Source organism: Scophthalmus maximus, chromosome 20 (assembly GCF_022379125.1).
Source record: "Scophthalmus maximus strain ysfricsl-2021 chromosome 20, ASM2237912v1, whole genome shotgun sequence".
NCBI classification, from domain to species: Eukaryota; Metazoa; Chordata; class Actinopteri; order Pleuronectiformes; family Scophthalmidae; genus Scophthalmus; species Scophthalmus maximus.
The window spans coordinates 6,205,816-6,222,511 of record NC_061534.1 but is presented as its reverse complement, the minus strand read 5'-3'; the positions used below and the strand labels follow the sequence as shown (position 1 = coordinate 6,222,511).

Here is a 16,696-nt window from a genome sequence, read left to right as displayed (position 1 = left end):
TCATCAATGACGTCTCACCCTCTCGCTTCTCAAACACACACTCATGCTCGTGGTTCTTTCTTTTCCAAGCTCCCCCAGGTGACTCCGCCCTCTGCCGTAGTAGAGACGCTGTCAAAAATGTCCTCTGTGGATGAACACAGACAGGCAAAGTTGAAAGACCCTCTAACGGACCGTAGAGCAGTAGTTCTTACCCTTTTTTTGGTAGATGTATCCCCGCAGACCTGTCGAAACCAGAGTCCTTTCATCAACACAACCTGTCATGTTCCAAATGTGTTGCTGAATGGATTTTAAACTGCTCTTTGTTCAACTATTAATGATATATGGTAGAAGTGGATCTATTGATTGATGTTACAAGTTTGGGGTTTTTTTTGAAAAAGAAAATGTCCACCCATCATTTTCGGGATTTCAGTTAAGGTAGTATTTCCTCGTACCTCTCAGCAACTGCAGTAGTACCCTCTGTGGTAAAAGTACCTCTAGTTGGGAGTCACGCCTCTTGAAGAGCTAAAATATATATATAATCTGAAATACCTAATAAAAGTTGGACTTAGACGGATCAACACAATAACTCAGTTTTACAGTATCTTCTGGCCACCGTGACCATCTGGGCATTAACTTATCATTCAACCTTAGGTGCATGGGGCATTAGAGCGGAGAGAATATAATTGTCAAAATGGTCAAAAAATTGTCGAGGGAGCATAAATATGGTGAGTGGATTAGTTTAGGAGGATGTCTTGGGTGGCTGCAGATTGGATATGAAAGGAAAGATCACCCCAGGGTCCATCCTTTGAGAACCAATAAAAAAAATGGTCCCATTGACATTTTGACACGGTGGTAGCACCACAGGGACATGGACAGCGCAACAGACCCGTCATACATGCAGAGCTGTGCAACATATCCGGTCAGTCGACAAAGCAAATGAACCATAAGTGCATTTTGGGAGATGACTTGGATTAAGGAGTTTTGCCGCTTCACATGATTCCTCTCAGCAGGAGCCACCAGGAATCTTTTTTTTATTAGTGATGTCTTTAAATTGCTGGAACTGTGGCTCGTTCACATCTAAGCATTATTAAACTCGCAGCACAAAAATACTATTAGACTATTATTAATAATACTAAACTATTATACCTTTTATATCCTGCACAATATTTTTTTGATTATGAAAAAAAACAAACTCTTTTGAATTTTTTTTAGCATTACAAAAATGCTTGACTTAATCGCCCACTCCTGCTTTATTCTCACATGGGCTCACACAAACATTTTCCGCAATTTTTTCTAGGGGGCTGACAGGAAAACTTCTGGAAAACTTCTGGAGCAACATTTTGCAGACATTTGCGTCCTCTCATACGGCCCCTCTATAAAATATCAGGAAAATATCCGGATTTCGGTGTACGTCCGAAAGCAGCCATATAGATCATAACTTGAGCAGAGACTTGTGACTTTGCCAGTGCGTTCACTTTACTCTGATGGATGAATCGAAGGGATCGACGGGGGAGGCAGCTTACACAGGGAGGGATCAAACTGCGCTTCAAACTACGTTGGCAACAACGCCCCATGCTCGCTGACCTCCGCGCATACTGCAAAAGTCCATGCAGCGGTTGCAAATTAAACAGGCATAAAAAATTTAAATAACACTTGCCCTAGCATCTGCTTTTCACCGCCCTCATTACTCATTTTTTCAGCCCCCCCCCCCCTCCCTCCTCCGTCGGGGGGGCACGATGCGAGGAAAAGCTGGATTATGCTCGACAAAGGTCACAAATGCTGCCCACTAGGCAGCGGTGTCTTGTTAATTGAGCTCTGAATGGAGATCTTTGTTGGTAGTACAGGGTCGGGCGGCCTCCCCGCTCACAGTGGCAGCCCTGTGGTGCTAATGGCTTCGTCATTGGCAGGCCGACCACGTCAGTGCTTTAAATCACTTATTAGGCCGGGGGATAAATGCACTGGGGCACCACACTGTGTCAACTTGATAGCATTTCACCCGATGTTTAACCTATTTAGCCGGGGGAAAAAACACACGGCACATGCGTCCACACAGTCAGACGCACTCGAGTGGGCGTGTGCAATTATCATATAGTTGGTTATTTTCATATGGAAATGGCCTTTTTTTTTTTTTTAACTCTGCTCTCTTCTTCTTTCCGCCTTCGTCCCAACTTTTTCTCTCTCAGGCTGGCACGAGACGCCCCAGACAGATGCACCAGCCACTTTGATGCGGTGGCGCAAATACGAGGGGAGGCCTTCTTCTTCAAAGGTATTCGAGCCTAAAAGGTAGAAAGTGGACGAGAGAGACAGAGAGACAGACGGACGGACGGATAGAGAGTGACAGGAGAGAGAAAAAAAAAGAGGTGAATGGAGGGGAGATAGAGTGAATGAGTAAGGGACAGCGGCTGGGCACAAGAACAGAGTGGTGGCTCCAGCGATCGATGGAAAGCCAAGTCATGTGTGGCTGCTCGGGTTGGAATCACAGACGCCATCACATATTCTGCAGCCTAAACAGAAATGTTCCTTTAGTGGCCAGGCTGTCTGGCTGCGTACATAATATCCGCTGAGCTTCGTATTGATCGCTCGGGCTCATTGACGAGTCTGGCTCCAATATTTACAACGCAAGAGAAGGGAACTTTCACTCGCCGAAACGTGATGAGTAAAGTCGAATTGAAACTGATTTTTGTCAGAATAACGATAAGTTCACGCCTATCGGCCAGTTCTCCCTCCTGAGCACGAGACCTAACTTTTTGCCAAATACTCGTGCTCACAGATAGATGAACGTAGTAACAAGGTAAACGCCATGTTTCGAATATTAATTTTCAAATCAGTTTGAGCTTTAGCCTTTCGAAAGCCTGGTCGACATAAAGGAGGAGTGGCCCTTGTGATATGATCATCCCTGTAATCGACTGCTGAAGGACGTTGTGGAGAAGCTCCAGGCTCTCACCGGCTCCTGTCTGTCCCAGGGAAGTACTTTTGGCGGCTGACGCGAGAGAAGCACCTGGTGTCCCTTCGCCCGGCTCAGATCCATCGCTTCTGGAAGGGCCTGCCGCCCAATCTGGACGGCGTGGACGCTGTGTACGAGCGGCCGGGCGACCACAAGATCGTGTTTTTTAAAGGTAAACAGCATCGTCATGGCGTCACCGTGTTTTGCATTTGTCCGTGTAGATGCCAAGCTGTTTCTTCAGACGTGAACTCCGGGACGTGAATGAGTTCACAATAGTAGGCAAAAATACCCCCCGGGAAGGGTTGGTTCCCCGGGCGACAGGTCCACTTGCTCAATGTGAATTCTTCTGCAAATTAGGAAAATAGTAGGAAAAGTTCTGGAAAATGTCCGAAACTACATTTCTCACATACAGACCCCTCTGGAAAATGTCAGATAAAATGTGTGGACTTCAGTGCATGTCTGAAAGTAACTATAGTTGAGTGAATAGGCGCATCTGCTTCCAAGTGTTTCGCGTAACGACTGGGTGGATCTGTTCCAAACTGCGAAGGTAATATTTCCCCCTTTGATTATTACACTGGTTTTTTTTTACCCCTCAGATCTAAAGTACTGGGTATTTAAAGATAATAACGTGGAAGAGGGTTACCCTCGTCCGATCAGCGACTTCGGGCTGCCCTCGGAGGGCGTGGACGCCGCCTTCGTTTGGCTCCACAACGACAAGACCTACTTCTTCAAGGACAACCACTACTGGCGCTACGACGACCACCTGCGGCGCATGGACCCGGGCTACCCCAAAGACAGCGCGCTCTGGAAGGGGCTGCCGCCGCAGCTGGACGATGCCATGAGGTGGTCTGACGGTGAGCGGCCCGGAAAGAAATGAGCACATCTCTACTACCGGCCTTAACTGACAAATAGCCGCAAGAGTGGTGTCTCGGCGCTCTGCACCCTACAGAGTGACACTAGTTTTTAAAAATAAACCATCTTTGAAACGGAGCTCTAAACAGAGATTACCTCATCCGCGGAAAAGTAATGAAAATGCGAGGACAGATTTATAAATTCTCCTGTGATTCTGATGGGAGCTGTTAAAAGTCAGGGAACATTGCGTCACTCAGGTGAAATTAACTTTCGGAGTCGGAGAAAACAGCTTTTATAAGAGAAACCCACTTAAATTGTTGTGCTTAACGAATAAAAGAATTAGGGATTTTAACATGCGATACAAATACACACAAACTGCACACACACACACACACACACACACACTAACAGATACAGATGTTGAGTCTCTTGGTAAGTATGCTGTGTACACACAAACATTGAGCTGTGGTTATGGGAAATGAAGTGTACAGCAGCATGTTTGCCTTCAGGGACCTTTTGGGTGCGAGGCTGCTCAAGTCTTTTTCCAGACAGCAAACTTTTTTAGATTACAGACAATAAGTCAGTGTACCAGAAAGAGCTGGGTAAGACGAGAGCCTTGACCTTTACACTGCAAACACAGTGGAGAGCCGCGCTGGGTTGCTATAGATCCACGAGCCCGGTCTCCTCTTATTAATCCGTCCTGCCGCCGCGCGCTCGGCGGAGTCGGTCAGGTTCACGGGGAGAAACACCGTTCGAGGAAACACGGGCATGACACGACCGCTAATCTAATTGCGGAGGTCCAACACAAGATGTTCCTCCCGCCTCGGCACAATCAATGCCTCGCAGTCCATCCTGATCCGATTCCACAGATCCATCTTCTGATACAACTCCGGCCCGGCTCCGAGATAGAACTGATGTTTGTCGTTTGAGCGGCTGGGCGGTCGGTCAGCATTGTAGAAGACCGGGAATGGCAAGAAAAAAGGCCGGCAGTGAAAGAACCTGCCAATTTTACCCCTTTTTACAGATCTGCCTCCGCATCACTTACTTTGCCTGCAGATAACTACCTCCAGTGTCTCTCTCTCTCTCTCGCTCTCTCTCTCTCATACACTCACAATATCTCCCCTGAACACACATATTTCGATTTTTACATTTGAGTAAATGTTTTCTCCAGATTTTAAAGGTACAGTGTGTAGGATCTGGTAGACATTAGATTTAATATTTATAATGTTGTTTTCATTATGTGTATAATCACCTGAAAATACGAATTGTTGTGTTTTTAGTTACCTTAAAACGAGTGGTGGGTCCTCTTCCGACATGTTTTTAATGTAACCTGAAGGCCACCGTAGGTTCTGGGAGCGATATTTAATCGGTTGCAATAAACAAGCTAACAGCTTGGTGTCACTGGATCCTAAGCTGTTACAAGAACATGAACAACCCCGAAAAATGGAGTTTGCCATTTTCTGGAGCAGGAGATTGTCCGAGTCAGGTGTGTCATTCCGTGGCGTCCGGGTAGAGCGTGCAGGACGCGGGACATGACGATAACCTTATGAAACTTAAGCTTTAAAGCACTTTTCATTGCTTTTAGCAATGAAAAGTGCTCTATAAATGCAATTTATTATTATAATTATTATAATAATAACTCCGCTGCGGAAAGCAGCGTTTTTGATTACAGTTATCAACTGAGATTTTCCTGCATTTTCTGGAAATGTTTCTCTTTGGCTGGCAGAAAAAGTTTGTGTTCTCACGTGCAGCAGCCCCCTCCGGCGAGAAAAGCAGCTCTACACTGAGTTCCTGAAAAAAAACTGCACCAATGAATATTTTTATATCAACAATGGATAAAATAATTAGTCAATCGTGTGAAAGATTGACTAAGCCTGACGCTGCAGTTTCCCCTCGGCTCTACGGACCACTTCAACAGCTCAGCTCGTTGTTCGGTGGCCTACAATGCTGCTTCAAGGTTTATGTTTGTTTCATTGTCAAAGCTCTGCCTCGGCAAAGAACTTTCACGTGTATAGGCGGAGATGTTGGTCATGGTTTGACGACTAGAGTCTGTGAAGGGCCTTTGCATTTCAGATCATTTCAGCTTGATAAAGTAGACCTTTGTGGCGTTTAATTGTGGCAGCAGGGGCATTGCCTTCTGTTCATATATAATTAAACTGGTCCCAGAATATAATTATAGTGTAATTTCTGAAACACATCAGGGAAGAATTGTCGGCGCCAGATGGACGACGCGCGTCTTGTTCTCTGCTAACGGCCCTCGAATTGGCTCATAGTTCTTATGACATATGGTCGACCACTAAACAGCGATTGACATTAACTTGAATAAAAGTCATCATCAGTCACTGATGACCTTTTCCAAATATAAATCAGTCCACTGTGGTCTTTGATCGGCAGTCGGGGCGCTTCTCCTGCATAGTTAACGTTACACATAGCAAACACAAATCTTCTGCAGCGCTGAAGACACCGGGTGACCTAAGTGATGCGTACAAAGTACTTTTACAAATCTAGATGGGTTTACAACAGTATGCTGCAGACAAGTCTGTGTCCGACCCAGAGAAGATCAGCATATTAATATCAGGCCTCAGCTGTGACACGTTTTCCCTTTTTTAATATTTCTAATTAACGACGCTCGCAGGAGCAGAGATTTGAAGCACTGAACACGCGTTTGCTTTATCTTTTTCATAATAATGTGTCACCTCATATTTGAGGTAATGCTTTTGTAATTTCCCCCATGTACAAATGAACTTATCAGACATTTACCACTAGTTAAATAGTTTAGTCAAAATCAATTGGAGCATTCATTTAAAACCCATGGGATATTGTTAATGAATGATTAATACTGTACACCAAATGTAATGCAGAAGAAAGAACAAATTCTGAGATTTCGAGAATTAAGTCGTAATATTACGAAAAAAATAAATGTGTCATTGGTAAGTAATGATATTACAAGAATGAAAGTCATTATCTAACGAGAAAAAAAGTTTCCTCAGTCTGTGCGGTTCTTTCTGCGGAATAGACAGAGTTGCTTGCACAGTCTTATCAAAGTCCTGAGATTTATGATAAAATTATGCTGATGCGCGAAAGTATAACTTTGCAAGATGCTTTACATTCCTCGTGTTAAAGCAGGCAACAGGCTGACCATCTGATATTCCCCCTCTAAAATGACACGTAGCCCAAAATGACGTTTAATTCTCATAATATTATGACTTTTTTTTAATTATGACTTCATTATCGTTAAATAAAGACTCAATTCTTGTGATATTGTGACATTTTTCTCCTGGAATTATGAATCTATTCTCATAATATTGTAACTTTTTTCTCGTAATGCAATATCACGACATAATTCTCAAAATGCCAGAGGTTTTTTTTCTTCTTTTAAGTGGCCCTAATATGTCATAAGTTTGAATGTCTGTTTATCTTTGTGTGTGTGTGTGTGTGTGTTGATGTGTATTTTCCTCCTCTCCTATTTCTCTCCTTCATCACCCTTTAAATCTGTCTCCTAACCTCCTCCTCCTCCTCCTCCTCCTCCTCCTCCTCCTCTTCCTCTCTTTTGACTCCTCCTCGTTCTCTGAGTGGGACCAGCTTTATAGGTGGCGGTGAGGTAATGCGATCGTTACTGGCGCATGTCACGCCTGAAGCTGCCCCGTCAGTGATCTTTACAGACTATGTGCATCTGTGCCTGTAAAACATCCTGGTCTTTTACCTTCTTCTAAAATTTCTAGTACCTTCTATAAAACCCCTGCACATATGTTAGCGTGAAAATGTATGTGTGTGTGTGTTTGTGTGTGTGTGTGTGAGAGCTCACAGCTGGCCCTGTGTAATTATGCATAGCATTATTATGACATTACACATTATGAGTAGTCGTTAATAGCGTTTACTGGAAAATAAATTGCAATAATGAGAAAAATTCATCAAAATGCGCCCCTTAGAATTATATCGCTTGGACCCAGTTTTACACAAGAGGTTGAATGAACGCGCTGATGTTTGTTAAGTCATAGTGTAAATACTGTTTTACCCCCATAGGTCATTTGATGTATTGTGACTTATTCTTGTTATTTTGATTGTTTATACAATATATATATACATGAGTTGATTGTGTATATACTGCTATATTTTTGGTTTGCAGCGTGTGTTTTTTTTCTCTCACCTGTGAGAACTTGAAAAGTTCATTAATAAGCTCTCTGAGATTTAGAATCCCTCACTTTTAAATAGCCTGAAACCAAGACCCTGTTTCATAAGTCGATTTAATCACTGTGCAGCACAGAAGGATCTGGAGGACAATAGTATAACACTTACACTTACAACAAATAATCCACGTAGGTTCCCCTAATTGGGGTGACTTCATTTGTGTGAACTAACCTTGTCAAAGAGCTAAAAGGTTTGTGTTTACTCCTTAGTTGGGTATGCAATGTTCTCTTGAAACTTTATATTTTTTTATACACCCATTTATTTTACATAAATGCACTTTGAATGCATTTTAACAATATCGGTCCTGGCAGAATCTCACCATTAGTTCCACTTCAAATGGTGCTTCTCACTGGCATTTAACGAATCAGTGCCTAAAGGTAAAATGAGACATCATGCTTGGCTGTAACCCTTCCATGCACGTCCAAACAACATGGGCACATTGACGTTTGCTTGCTTTTCATTCTCCTTAATAAGCGGAGAGGCTGTGGACAATCCATGAAATAGTTGCTGATGTGTTGACTCTTAATCTCATTAAGTCCGAAAGGTCAGTGATGTGGTCTGACTCGAGTCTGACCGAGGTAAAAGTTACTTTGTTATTGTGCTTTGCTTTTGCTTGTATTATATTATTGGTTGTAATGATGACGTAAACCCATCATCGCAGTCAGTCACAAACCTCAGATTGATTTGATTGATTTTTTGAAGCTGATGAGGTACAATCAGCAGCACGTAAATAGAAAAAATTAAAATTCAATTTCATAACTGAACAACTTTAGAGACAATATCATACATTATGATAATTTTGTCAAAGACAAAGTCAATTTAAATGATTATATCAGCATGTTCCTGTCCATTCCTCCGACTAGGAAAGAGTGTTGGATCTGGAGTCGGACGTCAGGGGCTGGAGGAATGTGGCCTGCCGTTCCAAAGCAATTATGAAAGGTCAAATGCTGAGGACTTGCTTCCCTCGTTGGGGTTAATAATGTTCAACTTGCATGGTTTTGGCAGCCTTTACCGAGCAGCTCCTCTCGAAGGAAATCTCCCACTACAGTCGTCCAGATGAAGCTTTGATAAAGCAGTCGTAGATGTTGAAAACTGGGAACAAAAACAACCTCATTAGCGGCAGGTACTCGGTGCTTATTTCGGGTCACTCTCGAGCGCGAGCAAACAGCATCACCTCCTCTGCCCTGCGGCAAACTCCCCAGCTCAATGTGTGGAGCCTCTTTTCCCCGTTTGGTGTTCAGAGGTCTGTGTTGTGTCTCCGCTTTTGCCGGCTTCACAAGTCCTGCTCAATGCTATTTGATGTGTGTGTGTGTGTGTGTGTGTGTGTGTGTGTGTGAAATGCAAAAAAGAGGCCCTACAGGCCCAAACCCCATTTCTATATGAAAAAGAAGAAGAAGAAAAAAGCCAGCATAGACTTTACTATATATAAAGAACAACACATACATTTACAGATAGGCACAGCTTTGGCCCGGGGGAAATGGAGCCAACCCAAAGCCTTTTTTCCCCCCCGTGGGCCGCTCCCACAAGCCAAGGATGAGGAGAAAAAGACAGTGAAAGGGAGAGAGGGAAGTGAAGAAGATGTGGCGACAACTCAATGGTGAACCGTGAGTGAGGAGAGTGTCGAGGCGAGATGGAGGCCCCGGAGAAATCACGAGTTTATGAGATGGATATGAAAGAAGATGAGAGGAGAGAATGATAAGAACAAGGCTGCAGGGAGAGTACAAAGGACAGGAAGAGCATCCGTATTATTAGTAATGCATTTGCCTTTCTTGCGTGTGTATATTTTTAATACTTAACTTGTGTTATTGTTGTTCTTCTGTCTGCCTAAAGGACAAGGACGACTTTCTGCCTCATGTGAGGTTTAGTTTTATATTGCATTCTGATCCACGTGGTTCTGTCTCGTAGCACACCAACCCTCTCTCTCTTCTCTGTCCTCGTGGAAAGGCTCGTCCTATTTCTTCAAGGGGAAGGAGTACTGGCAGGTGCCGGGCAGTGGCATGGAGGCGGAGGCCGGGTACCCCCGCCTCGTCGCCAAGGACTGGCTGCTGTGCACCGAGATGCAGTCGGACTCCCCCGACACGGAGGCCAAAAGCACGGAGACGCGGGTCAACGTGCAGCATCAGCCGGACCACGCGGAGAACGGGTACGAGGTGTGCTCCTGCACCTCGGACTCCGCCTCGCCCCCGGGCGCCCGCCCCTCGCCGTCGCCCGCGTGGCTGCTGCCGCCGCTCTGGACGCTCTCGCTGGCCCTCCGCTCCGAGCTGCTATGATGCCAAAGCGTTGGGACAAAGAGACTTGCCGGTGGAGGGCCAGTGGACACTAAACAAAAGAACTTCAGCATTTTTGCTCATATGAAAATCAATTGGTATGTTTTTCTGCTATTGTTTTGCTGTTATTTATTTCACATGCCATTTTGGTGATCATCAAAAGCGCCTTCCGGTGTGGGCGGTGCGTACAGTTATCATGTTATTACACTAGGGTATCCCTGGTGGGCATCTAGTCACTAACTAAATGAAAGTGCTAAGTACCATACTTTACAAATTGAGTTACAGAGAATTCTATTCTTGGGCTTCTTGACTGACTAAACTGTCTCTGCAAGGAAAGTTACGTGCTGAGTGAAACTCAGAAACTATATGTGTTCACTTAAAATACAACAGTATTCACACAGCACCAACCTTTTCATGTGCGAGAAGTTTACAGCAATAATGAATGGCAACGTGGGATGTAAGCAAATAGACATGGGTAAAAAGAGCAGAACTTCCCGCCCAGTTGCCCGCTGCCTCCCGGCATTCACCGGTGAAATTGGTTACAGTTTCGGGGTTACGGTCACGGCCAGGGTGGCAGTTTGGGGTCCATCAGTCCAAGACAAAAGAGACAGGACTTTAACTCAGTCTGACAGAGACTTAGACCAGGGCAAGGAATGAAATTTAGAAAATATAGATCCGGCAGTTAGACAGGTGACTGACACGCTGGCATGTATCAAGTTGGACAGGTGAAAAGTACCTACGGGATGTAGTGTATATATAAGTCAGGCTTACGGATGAAAGAGCCCATGGGGGTGTGGACAGGAAGACACGTGAATTGCATGCTGGGATGCCGACAGGTAGATAAATGGCATCCAGAGCTGCAAACAGTTTGACTGGTTGAGTACCACCCAGTGCGGCTACATGGAGAGAACTGCATTCTGGGATGTGGGGAAGTGAGACAAATGAATGATTTCCTGTTGGACAGAAGATCCCCTGACTTTCTTCATGAGGCTTAACATCATTATCCCCGCTTAAATCCCCATACCTGTTCTCCTGCCTTTTCTGAGGAACTGTACACCCATGAGCTCATCACTTTCACATTCATTGTCATCATCAGAGGCTGTATTGGTTATGTTGTATTTTTTTTTTTTGTACTAAATATGGATGGATTGTGATTCCATATGTCTTTTATCAGACTATACTTCACTGAGCCTTTTTTCTTCATCAGTCCAAGCTTCTGTTGGCGACGTCCTTTCGCAGACCTCGCGGGTTAGCGAGCAGATTTACAGTATTCTTGCGATATATATTTACCTACAGTTTAAATATAGACACAGATATATTTGAGTTGAGACGTCCCACGGTTACTGCAGAACCGAGTTGGGCTGTGTATATTTCCAGCTGTGGTTTTTTTAATGTAAACTATTTTTGTAGAAAAATAAAAAGAATGTGGATGACCTCATCGGCCGAGTGTGGTCACATGAGTTTGTATCACACCACTCGCACTCTGAGCGTCTCCGGGAACAGATTTCGCTGGCAGAGAATAATACATGCCCTGCATTTTATTTATTTCAGGAAAAGTACTTGTAATAATGTCACCTGGGCTAGAAAATATCACAAACCGCTTTCGTTGAGAAATAGAAGTGATTTGTAGGTGGCCACTAAGTAAGTGGTCGGGGGAATATTGAACAAGAGCCCAATGTCAATCACACGCTTTTTGCTCTCGCTTTGAAATTACAAAAGGGAAAGTGAAGGTGACCTCCGTCAAATAATGCACAACCAACCTTGCCTCTTTTTGAGCTAAACTAAGTTTGCGCCCACTGTGTGTGTTGTCATGACCCGGCTCGATTGTTTGCTATTCTATTTACAAAATGCGAGCGCATTCTATCCTGAGATGACGTGCACAAACACAGCTGCCCTTGTGTTTTGTTATAATAGGTTGTACTTCTCTTATGCTTTTTCAATTTTCATAATTTATTATCATGTCAGTTTAAAACATATTCATTGTTATTCCCCCAGCGTCTCCCCCTTCGTCTCGCGGTGCAGGTCGGGGGTCACCACTGAGAGCAGCATTTTTAATGTTTTTTCCCCGTCCCTCCTCTTGACACTCTGGAGTGGTGTTAATTAACTGGTGTGGTGTCCACGGCCACCGGCGGACCACCTGCTCCCAGGGGGCAAATGCAGCAAGGCGGCATACTCATCAGCTGTTTGTCCAACTGATCCTGTTTGAGCCGATGTTTTAAACAAACCTAATAGAGGGAATTAAAATTCAGCGTGTGCATGTACTGTAGTTACTGGAGGTATTCGATAAGGAAAGTCTAATTAAGAGAACAATTTCATTTAAAGTTATTGCTTTTTCCCCCCCAAAACAAACGACCTTAGAATTGTTATCAGCAGCTCTACATTCACTGTAGCTATTTAATTAATACTTCACAAACCTGATGTGGTCTTCAATGGTCTTAAAACTGAAATATTTCCTGTTTGCATTGAAAAAAACTCCTTTGACCCATGAACTGCGACAGGGCACAAAGTATAATCCCAAGTAGTGACAGTACAAAAACGAGACACACAACACATACGTTGAAGAACTTTTACTTTATCTTTTTGCATAAGAACATCATGAAAATAAAATTTGCTAAAAATTATCATGTAATGCAGTGGAACACTGATACAGCTCTGATGATCAAGTTTGGATTTCAGCCAGGGAGAATAAAGAAAAACATATTTAATAAAAGACAAAGAAAATTGTAAAGTGCAGATTATTTTTCTTTTTAAGTGATTTTTTTTTTAAATTAGGAAGTAGAGACGAAAAGTGTGAGTGTTGAACACCCAACTGCAGCAGCTTGTGAGGCCCCTTGGCTGACAGACGCCGAACCTGCGGCCTTCGACCCCCACAGTCGGATGACATGCCAATAGTCTGTGCAGAAGAACTGACCTGTAGAGTCCTCTGTTCGACAGCTTGTATGTGTAATTGTGTGTGTCCACGCACCGAAGAACAATTGTTCCCATGTAGTCACTGCACTGTGGAAGAGTGACGCTGTCAAGAGCTGGGCTCCTATCTGATGCATGTCGGTGAGGTTGGGGGGGGGGGGGACTCAAGAGAAGGAGCCGTTTCAGGCTTTGCGTGATGAGGGGATCATTTGGCAGACTTGGCAGACTGGGCTCTGGCAGCTCTCGGCCGTCACATTCCACCAAAGGTCATGTTGAATTCAACTCTCGCCCCGCACAAGTCAGGGCATACGGCGGGGGAAGACAGGGCGAACCGGTTCATTCATAAGCAGTGCAAAAGTGTTCAGCAGAAGCATCGCCTCCATTCTTAATGAAACTGGTGTGACAAGAGTGACGGGGGCCGGACGCGGGAGACCTCGCCTATAGATGGGACAGGTGTCGACTGGTGCTGCCAAAACAGACACGTTTCAAGCAATATGTGAAGCCCAAGTGTCATGTGTATATTAAAAAAGTTTTCAAGTTTTGTGTTTGACACCTTATGTCAATAATTTGATCACTCTTCTGCCGCAGGTTTTGAAAAGCAGAATGCAAGGCAGTGGATGAGAGGAGAGATGCTCCCGATCTCTTCAGGACTTTCAGTCTGACATTTCTCTGGGGAACAAACGCACATTTTATCAGGCAATGAGGCCCGCAATCCAGCCGAGATTAAAAAAAATAAAACACAGCAGGCCGTGACTTTTCTAAAGCTCGGTGCTCTCGTTTATTATCCTACAGGTAACAGGAGGTCGAACGGGATTCATCGATGCACTCGAAACAAACAAGGTGCTCGTAAATAAATTAGAGGTGTTCCACGTGTACAAACCATTTGCTATGTGTTGAGATTATCTAAACTGGAAGCAGTTTTATTTGCTATGTTCCCAGTTTGTCAAATTAGCACGATGTAGACTATTAGGAGAGTAAACTGTGGTGAGAAGGATTAGCCATTTAAGGGAAGTTCACGTATTATTGATCATATTTATATCAAGATAAAAAATTCTACCACCGAATCTCACCACAATCTTAATCCTAAAGTAGATGGATATTGAGATTGATTCTGCTTGGTCCTTGATAATACCGTAGGTCAAGGGTTACCGAGGACGATCAGCAGTTCTGAAAGCATTTATCAGGGGCTGGAACACTTTACTGATCTGTTGTGTTAGACAACTGAAGTCAACATGCACATGCTTTGGAAAAGCTTTACGTGCACAGATTACATCTATGAATATGAAGGTCTCCCCAGAGTCCAAGGCTCCCTTAGTTGTAATGGAGTGTATTGAATTTCCCTCTGCCTCTCACTTTAATTATCTGGCATGACCTATTGACGGGAATCACATACTTGAGCACAGCAGCGCAGTATGCGCGGACAGAGCCATTATGCTGATCCAGTCTTAAAAGTTCATTTCGGTGAGTTTCGATGGGTTTGAAAAAGCGGTGACCTTCGTGGACCGATTTGAAGTGATCCGTCACATACATGAATGCGCCGGCTACCATTCAGCTCTGCAAAGGTAAAGTCTAGAAGTAGTCCACACTGTAGACGAGGATATTGTGATTGATTGTTGTCGTTATGAGGATGTTGCCAGCGCCAGGCCTTGGCAACGCCCACCGCGATGTTGGCGGTGTGTGTGTGTGTGTGTGTGTGTGTGTGTGTGTGTTTGTGTCTGATAATAGTAAGTGTGGATGCATGAACGTGTATTGTGAATGTCAGTCTGATTGCAGACTCAGTAGAAGTGGCAGATGTGTGATGCAGTGTGAGTTGAGTTGTTTGCATGTCTATTAGGATACTGCAGGCTACTGAGTCTCTTCTCAAGCCACAGTGATCACCTGAAGGCCTTCGCAACAACTACCGTGAGCAGAGACTTAATGTGGGGGGCGGCAGGAGGAACCAATCGATCATTGTTAAAATATTCAAAACCCCTGCAGTGGACACCTGTGACAGTGGCTGGTGGGCTGCTCACAGCAAAATATGCCAACTGTCCTGTATGGTCAAACTTTCTGACATGCTGAAGCACTCTCAAACAAGCAGTAGAGTAAAAACTGAAGAAAAAAAAAGTCTGTATACATGAACAGATGCACACTCGCGAACTGTAGCTCGTCAGCAGAACGTCGTTGTGCAGACCTGCACAGCACTGTCAGCAAACTCACATTCATCATGACAGAAGGAAACCGCACTGCTGGACAATCCTGCACAAGTAATAACCGGCTGTCATCGAACTTCCTATCTGCTCAGGTGCAGTGGCAGTCGCCCATCTTGTTATCAGACTTGAGAGTGGGGATGTTCTCGCGCTCAACTTCTCAAAAGATCTTTCAATAACTTCAGACAATGTTTCCAGGTGTCATTTATTCCACGATGCTGTCACCGTTTACACGTCATTTAATGAATGAATGTTGTCATGATGTTATTGCGTATTTTTAAGGGAAACCAATATCCAAAGGGTAAGATAGCACAGCTGGAAGGATGAAAAAACGATTTGAGTTGTTGGTTTTTCCTTGATGTTTTCACACCAGTGAATACAGTGACACATGGACATGGTCTCTTTTGCAGTCCTCTACTTCCCTCCTCTGGTGGTTCAATATACAGTACGTGTGCTAAATACCAATCCATTATCTTCTTCACAGACAAACAACCTCGTGCTGTATGTTTGGATAAATCTGTCACGTCCACAGTCAAGATACACATTTGGAAATATTTCACAATGTTAGTGCTGAGAAGTGCTGGTGGAAGCGTTGTCCTTTCTGTGCGTACCTGTCCTGAATAAGTGAAAATGTCGTGTCATGAATTCACATCAGACTCTTTTCGCTGTGGTTTGTCGTGTTAAATTACACTTTTATCACCTGCACCTGACTCGAGAAAGTCTCCTCCCAAAGACAACAATTCATCTTACACAACCACTGAGGACGCTGTGGTCGTCAGAAATGCATCAACTCCACCAACCAAGCAGAAAGAAAAATACCATATCATTAGATTTAGCCTCTCATTGAATGTTCCTCATTTAACTCTTAAAGAACCACACAGTTAAAAGTGTGTCATTGTCATCTATCTCCAATTCGGAGGTCATGATAAGGGACGTGCACATTGAACGGGCGGGGGGGGGGGGGGGGCAAACACATGATTTGCAGTCATAGAGATCTCAGGTGTGCTTGAGGCTCAGCCCAAAACCTATACTTACATTACCGCTATCATGATAAATGAGGAGTAGAAAACACTACTGGGCCCAAAGAAATCCTAAGTAGGTCAATGTGTCTCTGGTCAATACCAAGGGGGAGAATTAAAAAAGGCTGTAAAGACGCAAAAACATAAATCTTATTATTTAATCATGGGGGAGCAGTGACACTAGAGCTGGAACACAAAATAAACTATTTCCAACCTGATCTATAAAAAAAGAAGTAAATGAATGGATGGTAAAGTCTGTCTTTTATAGGTTTTTCCTTGATTGCACTGGGTGTGTTATTTCACAGATTGTAGTGATCTTATTATTATGCTTTTTAATGACAGTCATAATTC

The 16,696-nt window shown here is 43.9% G+C and overlaps 1 protein-coding gene across 1 annotated transcript in view; it reads left to right on the top strand.

Moving 5' to 3' along the window:
• The window catches only part of LOC118285303 (matrix metalloproteinase-17-like), a 63,077-nt gene extending 51,409 nt beyond the window's left edge, over positions 1-11,668 (top strand). Inside the window, exons 7-10 of the mRNA XM_035608854.2 lie at positions 2,163-2,245; positions 2,943-3,095; positions 3,520-3,777; positions 9,908-11,668. Coding sequence (XP_035464747.2) covers positions 2,163-2,245; positions 2,943-3,095; positions 3,520-3,777; positions 9,908-10,233 — 820 coding nt within the window. The 3' untranslated portion in view covers positions 10,234-11,668. The remainder of the gene's footprint in view (positions 1-2,162; positions 2,246-2,942; positions 3,096-3,519; positions 3,778-9,907) is intronic.
• The last annotated feature ends 5,028 nt before the right edge of the window (positions 11,669-16,696 follow it).